General features: G+C 36.1%; 1 protein-coding gene across 1 annotated transcript; it reads right to left on the bottom strand.

Moving 5' to 3' along the window:
* Positions 1 to 3,562: 3,562 nt before the first annotated feature.
* LOC126970353 (growth/differentiation factor 8-like) lies at positions 3,563 to 11,651 on the bottom strand (the record flags this gene model as incomplete). Its single annotated transcript, XM_050816208.1, has 2 exons — positions 3,563 to 6,827; positions 11,190 to 11,651. Coding segments are annotated over 2 exons (846 nt in total), but the record flags the coding sequence as incomplete, so codon positions are not given.
* Between the last annotated feature and the right edge of the window lie 262 nt (positions 11,652 to 11,913).

Here is an 11,913-nt window from a genome sequence, read left to right as displayed (position 1 = left end):
TTATTTTCATTTACCATTTCAAAAATTTTTATATTTCGCATCCATATGAATTAACGATTCCTATCCCTATAAAACCACTAGTTTTAAATTATCAAAAAAAAAGTCAGGCTATATAGAATAATTACAGAGATTGTGAATATGCAGTCAGTTTTATCAATATAAAACAGAATTATTACATATCAAAACTTTTTTTTTTCTGGAATAGGGGGACAAACGAGCGTACGGGACACCTGTTGTTAAGTGATCACCGCCGCCCACAATCTCCCGCAATACCAGAGGAATCACAGGAGCGTTGCCGATCTTTAAGGAAGGTGTACGCGCTTTTTTTTTGAAGGTACCCATGTCGTATCGTCCCGGAAACACCGCACAAGGAAGCTCATTCCACAGCTTTGTAGTACGTGGTAGAAACCTCCTTGAAAACCGCACTGTGGAGGACCGCCACACTTCCAGATGGTGAGGATGATATCCTAACTTGTGACGTGTCGTGCGAAGGTGGAATTCGGCGGCAGGAACCAGGTTAAACAGCTCTTCGGAACACTCTCCCCGTGATTGATAAATGCGGTAAAAGACACACAATGAAGCGACTTCTCTACGCAACTCCAAGTGATCCAGCCGTTCACAGAGCACTGGGTCCCCCACAATTCGAGCTGCTCTACGTTGCACGCGGTCAAATGGATCGACACTGAACTGGGGTGCGCCAGACTAGAGATGACAGCAATACTCCATGTGTGGCCGGACCTGCGCTTTGTAGAGCGCTAGAATGTGGGCCGGCTTGAAGTATTGTCGTGCTCTATTAATGACGCCCAGTTTCATTGAAGCCAATTTGGCTTTGCCCTCCAGATGACCAAGAATTTGGCAATCGCTCGAGATTTCGAGACCCAGTATTCCGATACTAGGCGAGGCTTTAAGGGAAGTGTTGTCGAAGAGCGGTGATACGACAAATGGGGTTTTTTTTTGTGGTAAACGCGCAAACTTGAGTCTTCTGGGGGTTAAATTGGACAAGGTTCAATTTACCCCATTCCGCGACCTTCTCAAGAGAGGACTCGATAGAAGACACAAGTTTCTCCCGGCACTGGTCGACGATTCCCCGAGAGAGACCTGCATGGCCCATGTATACGACATCACCAGTGTTATCATCTGCATAGCAATGAATGTTGGAGGTTTCCAACATATAATTGATATGCAGAAGAAACAGCGTGGGAGACTTTCAGAAATCCAGCCTAATACTCACAAACTACTTAAAAATAATACGTTCATAAATCAAACTGTATCTACCGGTGAAGCGAGGCCTGTCTACGATGGACCAAATTTTACTCAGCGATTTTGAATTATTACTATTAATTACCTAGAATTGTGAATTGTATGAACGTAAAATAATAAGTTTGTGATGTTTTGCTAAAACTAGCGCAGGATGTTTTTTTTCTCATAATTGTTTTCAGTTACTGATTAACTAGTTTTTATGGTAATAGTGAATAATGGTAAATTATTAATGACAATTCAATCTCTTTTTGTCAATAATACTTAAACGCAAACATCTGCCGAATTCAGTTCCAGTGTGAGCTGAGAAAAGTAGCGTAGTGTCATACGAATCCGTCCATTGCACGGCGCACGTTGACCTGGGATAATGATGGAATTTAATCAAAACGGAACAGCAGTAGGGGTGTTCAAGTGTATGCCAATTTGTGGCATTACTTCTAATGAACACTGGATTTTGCCATTTCTAACTTCAAGTCGGCACATATTTTAGCGCTCTACAAAGCGCAGGAGTGGTCACGTATGGAGTATTGCTACCATTTCTGGTCTGGCGCATCTCGGTATCAGCTCGAGCCCATTTGACCGCGTGCAACGCAGAGCTGCTCAAAATGCTGGGGATCCAAAGCTCTGTGAATGGCTAGATCACTGGGCGTTGTGTAGAGACGTCGCTTCTTTGTGTCTTCTACTGCATTTATCACGGGAAGTGTTCCAAAGAGCTGTTTGATCTGATTCCTGTCGCCCAATTCCACCTTAGCAAGACACGGTTACACGGACACACAAGCCATAAATTAGAATATCATCCCCACTATCTAGATGTGTGGTATTATTCAACAGTATAGTTTTCAAGGAACTCTTCCACGTACCACCGAGTTGTGGAATCAGCTTCCCTGTGCGGTGTTTCCAGGACGATACGACATGACCGTCAAAAAATGATGTGTTTTCCACTGCCCGTTCTTTCGAGGAATCACAGGATCGTTATTGGTATTGTATAGAAAGATATGGATCACCGGATATAACTTAAATGATCACCATTGCCTTTCCTTTGGAGGAATTATAGGAGCATTGCCGGGCATTGAAGAAGTTTACCATCAGATAACTCGTTGGCTTGTTTCTCCGTCCTATACCATAAAAAAATTCTTAATCATCATTGAAGTACTTAGGGTAAATAAATGAACCTTTATGAATTGAGAAATTTATTTTGTAAAACTTACAACACATGTTTGTTCATTTTGATATCCTAGCCACAACGGACAGACATCTGTACCCAATAATCATTCGCGATCCAAAAGCGGTCAGACTTAGACATAAAATCTATCAGTTGCCCAAATTGAGATCTAATTTTGATATTAAGGACCATCCATTAATCACGTCACACGTTAAGGGGGGGGGGAGCTACGAAGTGTGACAAGGGGCGGTGAGGGGACCCAGTCCAGTTCTATCTAGGTGGCATAACTACACTAAATTTAAAGTACATAGGTACCTACTATCTATTATTATTCTATATTATAGAATTTAATCAAAACGGAACAGCAGTAGGGGTGTTCAAGTGTATGCCAATTTGTGGCATTACTTCTAATGAACACTGGATTTTGCCATTTCTAACTTCAAGTCGGCACATATTTTAGCGCTCTACAAAGCGCAGGAGTGGTCACGTATGGAGTATTGCTACCATTTCTGGTCTGGCGCATCTCGGTATCAGCTCGAGCCCATTTGACCGCGTGCAACGCAGAGCTGCTCAAAATGCTGGGGATCCAAAGCTCTGTGAATGGCTAGATCACTGGGCGTTGTGTAGAGACGTCGCTTCTTTGTGTCTTCTACTGCATTTATCACGGGAAGTGTTCCAAAGAGCTGTTTGATCTGATTCCTGTCGCCCAATTCCACCTTAGCAAGACACGGTTACACGGACACACAAGCCATAAATTAGAATATCATCCCCACTATCTAGATGTGTGGTATTATTCAACAGTATAGTTTTCAAGGAACTCTTCCACGTACCACCGAGTTGTGGAATCAGCTTCCCTGTGCGGTGTTTCCAGGACGATACGACATGACCGTCAAAAAATGATGTGTTTTCCACTGCCCGTTCTTTCGAGGAATCACAGGATTGTTATTGGTATTGTATAGAAAGATATGGATCACCGGATATAACTTAAATGATCACCATTGCCTTTCCTTTGGAGGAATTATAGGAGCATTGCCGGGCATTGAAGAAGTTTACCATCAGATAACTCGTTGGCTTGTTTCTCCGTCCTATACCATAAAAAAATTCTTAATCATCATTGAAGTACTTAGGGTAAATAAATGAACCTTTATGAATTGAGAAATTTATTTTGTAAAACTTACAACACATGTTTGTTCATTTTGATATCCTAGCCACAACGGACAGACATCTGTCCCCAATAATCATTCGCGATCCAAAAGCGGTCAGACTTAGACATAAAATCTATCAGTTGCCCAAATTGAGATCTAATTTTGATATTAGGGACCATCCATTAATCACGTCACACGTTAAGGGGGGGGGGAGCTACGAAGTGTGACAAGGGGCGGTGAGGGGACCCAGTCCAGTTCTATCTAGGTGGCATAACTACACTAAATTTAAAGTACATAGGTACCTACTAAATTTTAATTTTTTATGTTTGGTAATTTATTTTTGATTTTACTGAAAAATAATTTAAATAGAAATGGCAATAATTTCGGAATACTGCTGTTTTAATAATTTCATAAATATCAAAGTATAAAATTGCGAATTATGTGACATCGTACTAGGTGGGGTGTGAGGGGTGTCTCATCATGAAATTCGTGTGACGTTTTATGGATGTCCCCTTTCTTCCAACATTTTCTAAAAAAACTTACAATAAAAACAATATAAAAAAATCTAGCTCACCACGACAATAATACGCATATAAAATACAGGGTTGGATACTGACCATACGATTTAAAACCTTTAAGCACCACCCGCGAAATCTAACAAGCGAAAAATTTTGATCGAGATCCGAATTCCAGAGGAAGTACAATAATAAAATTACATTGACATTACATACACCTATCTACTCATAGCTACTTATGTTTATTCCGTATTCTAATATCGATTGAGAACATAATATAAAAGTGATTATCGAGAGATTTGATCACAAACTAATGTTTTCATTGTGAAGAGAATAATTACTTATGTACAGATAACGCACGAGTTGAATGCAGAGTTCAGTTATGTGATAGGGCTGTGATCTAATTATAACTGATGAACACAATCATGCGTGTGTCGACAAAATTGAAGCAATGCTTTAAGTATACCATTTTACACTACGTTAAATCTCTAATTTTTTTCTTCCTTTCTTCATCAAACATGTCGTAAACACTTTTCGCCATTTCTCGTCCTTGGCCATCGCCGACTCCATCAGGTTTTGTTCCAAAAAAAACGAGATTTATTGATGAATAAAAACTCGTTTTTGGAATCGGGTCCATCTAGTTAAAATAAAAAATAACACGGGATCGCAACTTCAGTAATAACGTGATAACACTGTTAGGATGCTCTTCGGGCTCTGACTGCATTCAACTCGCGCGCTAACTGTAAGTTCATTCTAAAGTATTTCATATAATATTATATCCTTTGTATAAACTAATCCAACGCCATACATGAACAGATAGAATAACTATTGACAATCCTGCAGAACAAATATATTTTAGTAGCATTACTGAATGCTTTGGCACAATTGGTGAACGGCAAACTTTATAAAAATTGTGTTACTCCAGTAAATTTTGGAAATTTAGAATAATTATTTTTTAATTTCAGTAATTAAAATTTTAATTTAAGTTCAAATCTTTGAATAAGTTTAGATCAAATAATAAAGTTCTTTGATGAATTACTAAACAAAACAGTGGGCGGAACGACTTAGTGTCCAATCTGGCAAATATAATGGCAGTCTGAACATTACTAAAATATCAAGGAAAGTTGAACTGGTGAACAGCAAGATGGAATCCAGATTGCGGAAATCTCAAGCGTTCTCATATATTCCATCAAATATAATTCGTATGAAAAATAGTCGTTATGGAGACGTATAGTGATACCTACTTTGCCATAGCTCTAACTAGGATCAAATTCCAGTTCGAACAGAAAACCTATTTGAGTCAATTTTAAAGACATAAATACATTAATACGACACAAAATTAGATACAATCAACTTGTATTTTCTATACGTTCGTGCTTAAGTTTTATTTTACACAGTAGTCAATATTGAATGTACAAAAACACACATAGATTTAAAATAAGATCTGCAAATGTTACAAGATCGATTTCTTATCTTACAAAAATGATCATATTAATTTTATTAATTTCAAAAGAGGAATTTTTCAATTTGTTTTAGCAATTAAGCTTTGTTCAAGTTATTGTTTCTGTATCGCAACGTTAGACAAAACATAGTTTACATTATTATTATGCAATGGCAAAGACCTCTGAAGGTTAACAAACACAGAGGACTATTGTGTTAAGGTACTTTGTTGTTATTGGCAATCTATCAAATATTATAATTAACAAGATCAATTTGAAAGATCAAGTTGAATCATATTTATAGACTGACCAATCTAACAAACAACAATTATTATTTACGGAAATGCGAAACGAAATACGAAGGAAAGTTTTCACCAATAATTATTAAATTTTAATAATATTCTTTTTCAACTTAAGCAAAGTTTCAGTGTCATTAATTTAAATCAAATTATTAATTTACTTGATCGCTACTAATAAAGGTTTTGCTAACGGTCCATAAATTATACTGCCTAAATAGAGCAATGCGTTTTCATTACAAAAGGTCTTATTTAAAACAAAGATATCGAACATTATTAAATATATAAAATGTAAAAAAATAGAAAAATATTGACAGTTCATCTATGTATATTGGTACGCTATAATTTATTACTATAAATGCTAGTTAATACGAAATGCTTTCTTGATAGTGATCATACATGGTCAAATGATTTTTGTATTAAAATAAGTCAAAATTTCATTTCAAAGATGTACAAATGAAGAAAATAAAAATTTAAACTAATCATAGCACACACTCACACATCACTTAGAGTTCGCAGTTCCTTCACCACGACGGTACAAGTCCAGAGAAATTAAAGATTACAAAACCAAGAACTGCAACTCAAAATACGAGAGAATCGAAGGAAATATATTATATTAATCCCGGTCGCTATGAGCAACCACAACTTTCAACGACCATTCCCGGTATAGTCCCGTATATTATATTTAGCTCATGATCAAAGTACAGCATTGATATGCTGCTCATTTTTCTTGGAGCGCAGCAGGGACCTCCACTACCTTGAGGAGCTGCTAAATGCACTAAATGGGTATGGGGGTACTTCTGTAAAAAACTGTAGGGGCATTCGCCACTGCAGTAGTTTGCGTCGTACTGTTTTGGTGCGATTATCCAATCCCAGCCGAATTCTTCGAAGTTTACTGAGAGCGGGTACCGGCAGCATCGAACTTCTTTAGAGTTTTCCGTACAGTCCATTCCAATCATACGGCGCGTTCTCTTGTGTGATTTGTCACTAAGACTTACTTCTATGTATGGCATCTGGAAATAATTATACGTTATTATGATGAGAAATAAACTACATAATGTTAGTATTTCAACACTAGACAAGTTAATAATTTATATCAGTTTTAGTAACTGCTACTTATGGCGTCAATACATTGCTCTTGCTCATTGGACGAGGGCGGGTGACCAGGGTGTAAGAGTCGTATTTATTCGTTAAAATAATGATAAATGAATAATATTAAGTATTATGGTTATCGCAACGGCGCCTTTTCCTGCTGTGATGCAGTTATGGGTAGACATTATTGTGTTTCGGTCTGGAGGGTGCCGTAGCTAGTGAAATTATGATATAAATGGGCAAATGAGACAACATCTTATGTCTCAAGGTGACAAGCGCAGTACTAGAGCCGCTTCGAATTTTTGGTTTTTCAAAAATCCCGAGCGACACTGCATTGTAATGGGTAGGGCATATCAATTACCATCAGCTGAACGTCCTCCTCGTATCGTTCCTAACTGTCATAAAAAAGGCAGACTTTGTTTAGATGTGTTTCGACCGCGCTTTGAATACAACGCCGCGCAATGACAAAGTGGTCAGTGAAAAACTGTCCAAATAACGTATTTTCAAATGCCCCTTTAAATCAACAGAATTGTAAAGCTAACTTGACGTTTTTAATTTTTTTTATTTAGTTATTACATTTCGATTGCTAAAGCCAAATGTTTTTGCCTCGTGTTCACGTCCGTCTCGCGGGTGACGTAGTGTTACTACTTCTAACAAGCGTACACTAGGGACTTAGAACATTACTGCCACGAATTAAGGTGTTAATTTGAATGAATTTTTCAATGCTATCTGTATATGTTATATATTAACGGGTGATTGGGAGTCTACTTGTATACTGCACGTCATTGATTATTAGGTCTCAAAATGACCTGTGCTGTCGCGTTACAGATCAAATCTTTGGTTTTTGAAATCCTACGAGGCTATTATATTGTAATAGGTAGAGGAAGGTGAGGATTGACCCTTCTACTCTTAACCTTTACCTGATGGCAAATGAAGCCTCAGCGCAAAGTCTTGATCATTTAGTCACTTTATATCTATAATACAAAACATTAAGATAGAATAAAGTAATTAAAGTACGTAATTTACAGCCATATGTTCCTTTCGCACATTGGATCCAGATGTAAAACTTTTTATCTCTAAAGTCTCTTAGCAACAAAATTAGCTCGTCTCAATCATGACTATACGCATGACCTAATTAATTCCCCCAATATCTCGGGTTATAAGATAAAAATTTTGTTTCATTTTTATCAATATTTCATTATTTTTTTGATGATAACTTCCTTTTTAGATAAAATTAATGCGCATTTGGCGAATCTAATACTACGCAATACGCTTTAGTAATAATATTGCTAGAATTGTGATAATAGTTGTCAGATTAAGAGAAATGATGAAGTCGGAAAATAAGTCATAATAATGTTACGTTTCAAAGTTGGCTTTTAAGACCTGTTACAAAATAAACCAATGTGAAATTTTATGAAGACAAAATGAGATCTATGCGATGATGAGAAAGGCAAACTGGAAACAATTTGATCATAAAACAATTTCACATACTTAATACAAATCGTAAACAAAATTAGTAAGACTCTGAATGCATTGTTTCAGTAAAACTGGATGTTGGCATATAAATTGACTCCATTCCATTGACGATATCAACATTATTCGAATCTCTCACGGACCCCGGATTAAACCCTACGGCTAAGAAAAGAGCGAACTAAAACTTTGTCCAATACTTCATACGAGTTTTGAAGTAATAGTATTGCATAATTGCATAATTTGTCACAATCTCTGATTTGGCGCAGCATGAGATACATTATTACTTGATACTTAACCTACTTATTGACCTAATGTGGCCTATAGATGGCCAAATTAAATTCGATTAAGCTGTTTTCAGACTTCCCAGTCTAGCTGGGCTTTTTTAATGCTCGTCTTGTTAAGAATGCTGTTGTATAATTTCTTTTATAATGGTGCTATAAAAAACGTTCTGATGATTGATCTATGAGTAACAGAACGTAATTCTCTAGTTTTTGTATTTTTTTCATCGACGTATTAACTCAAGCAAAAATGCAGAATATGAGAAAAGTATCCTATAAGTTACTGTCGGATAATGTTCCTGACATTATCCGACTGTAACTAACCAAAATTTAAGGGTTCTGATGAAAATGATAGCACTGAACTGAATAGGAGATGGTGGCCGAGAGATAGGCATAGAACTGCTTACTCCATGTATCCTAGCGGTATTGGGGTTATAAATGAAGAGCAGTGCAAATAGGAGACAAGTGTAGGTATATCATGCAAATCGAACATTAAGAAAACATGATTTACTTTACGTACCTTCCAGTCATTCTCAATATAGAATAAACAGTTACATACTGCGCGTCACCAAACTGTTCAATATGTATAATTGTGATAGCCGATTTGGTCTTTTTAGTGGTAGTATAAAAACCATAAAAAGTGCGTTCGCAAATGATTTTACGAAATCACAAATTGTATCATAAGTGTATCTTTATATCTGTATATGTATAAGTATTTCTTTTTTAAATCTATAGTTATAGTTAGACTAAGCAAATTTCTTTCTATATGTGGAAGCTTGTAATTGGCATTTAGAATTATGTTTACTTGCCCGATTTGTAAATGTTGCTGTAAGCTCCTCAAATAAAATAAAATAAAAAATAAAAATAAAAAAAAATAAAAAAAGTTAACAGAGTAGAAGAAAAGGCCACTCTCATGATGGAGAGCGCGTTATTAATTATAACAGGAAGGAGTGATCAGCTTATTGCTTGGGAAAGAACATTTTCGTCTGTTGATTGTTGACTTAAAAAATGAAATGAAATGAAGATTAGACCGAGAACAAGACGCCTATGGAGGAAAACATCATTAAAATTTCTGATTTTACAATTCAAACATCATGTTTAATAAAATGCGTCTTTTACGTAATAGTTACTACTCTTGACGTACTTTTCCAAGTGTTTTCGGTTATAGAATTCATATGCATGATTATTCGACGCTTTATAAGGGTGGCGACGCTCTTGTGGTTCCTCTGGTTGCAAAATACCTACTTACAACAAAAATGTTGGCCACAAATATTCTGGATTTATTTTTTTATATTTGAAATTGATATAAGACGAATGTTGCACGGGTTATACTTAATGCATGAAACAAATTATTTAAATTGTATTATACTCTACACCAGATCAAACAAGAGAGAAATAAGGAACATCTAAAACACAAAAACTAACACACATAAAGATGTAACTGAATAAATATAACTTGTCCGGAAGATAAATAAATCACAGAGAAACAGTGTAATTGATAAAGCTTGTAAAATCCCAACAGGAACGGAATGATAAAAACAATCTAAAAATAGCAGTTTATTTATAACTGATAAAATACATTTGTCATCATTTTATTTATCTCAAATACTTTGTTCAGCGTGTTGTGTGTGTTACTCTGTTGAAAGAATATTTTTACATATCAGAGGGTGCAAACGGACAAGAGACTCACGTGATCGTAAGTGGTGAAGACCCCCCCAAAGGACAGTAGTCTGCAGTTCCAGAGGTCAAGAGATACGTTGAGGCATTTAAAGCTACCTCACCAATGAGCATTAAGTACCCCGTGCGTACTAACCTCAGTTAATTGAATGAATTGTTTGTATTTCGAATGTAGGTACTAGGACTCTACTGGAATATAATGTCGATGGTTACGACATAAGGAGGTCTAGTCCCATAAAAAACAAAAATCAGTGCTCTATCGACTGATTTGAATTGCTTTCATGGTTCCTAACTCTCATAGATTTATCCAAGAGAAAAGATCTTTTGCTGCGTTGAGCGAATTTTGGTAGAAGATAAACTTGTGGAACTTGTGGGTTCGCGTCATGGTTCACCTCGACATATTCGTGACTTATTTAACCGTTAAATTTAAAACCAGGCACAAGCCTTGGTTGGGTGAAATAAATAAAACAAATATAATAAAGATCTCATGTAGAAATTCAGTCATAAATCTTCTAATACATAACAAATGAGAACAACAATGAGTCCCCCAGAATTACGAAGACTAAGACCAAAAAAAACGTTGAGCTTATCACCTCAATTCACTTGATTGGTTTAAGGTTAATAATTTAATTTATTTATGAGAAGATGTGTCGGAACGATCATGGTATTCAACTTAGGCTAATTAATTAATAAGGGGCTGAATAAGGCATAGTAATTTCAAAAGCCACGGCGCCTTTCAATCCGAAACACAAAACCAGCGCCGCTGTGGTGCCCACATATCTTGGCATCTTGTTGAAAAAGGTAATTGGTAAATTATGAAGCTGCATACATAATTACAAATAATAAATTACTCACCAATCCATTATTTATGTCCGAACTTGGATGAGGAACTACCAAGTTGATTCTATTCTTCGAGTCTTGTACTCTCGCTACTATAGCTAAATTATCTCGTGGCAATCTAAAAAATTCAGCCACCATATTACTAACATTAACTTTTAACCATTTGCCAACTTTTAAGTCCTTTCTCGTAAGCTTAAATGAACCTTCAGCGTACGGGACAGAGGCCTTATTCCCTTGGCTATTTCTAGTTATTCTATTTATTTGATAATTTATTGTAAAGTGGTCTTCGGTTATTGTAACATTCTGACGCGGCTCCAACTCTTGAATGTGAATATTGAGGACGGCTTCTTTTACTTCATTCTGGAGAACTTTGTTGGTAAACCTGAAGTTAATCACCTTGAGACCCTTGAAGTGATTGTGGCGTCTTGTATCTAGAAAAAGAGAGAAGAAGGCATCAATAACAATAAGTTTGTTAAAGATTATATTGCAACATTACTATTCGATTAAAACGTGTCTCTGATTCTAAAATTCAAAATGCGTCCTTAACGTTTTTGGTTAAAAATAAATTGCTATTACCTATGTTTTTAATTAACAACATTACTACTACTTTGATGTGATGATATAATACACTTTTACATTCAAAACTTCTACTAGAATATTTTCAATATTTGCAAAATTCTATACAATAGCTTAATAGTGTAGAGAATTCCACAAATACTCTGAACATACACAGTTTCTT

The sequence above is a fragment of the Leptidea sinapis genome, chromosome 20 (genome assembly GCF_905404315.1).
Source record: "Leptidea sinapis chromosome 20, ilLepSina1.1, whole genome shotgun sequence".
NCBI classification, from domain to species: Eukaryota; Metazoa; Arthropoda; class Insecta; order Lepidoptera; family Pieridae; genus Leptidea; species Leptidea sinapis.
Note: the sequence above shows the minus strand (reverse complement) of the source record. Positions and strands in the feature narration are given on the sequence as shown.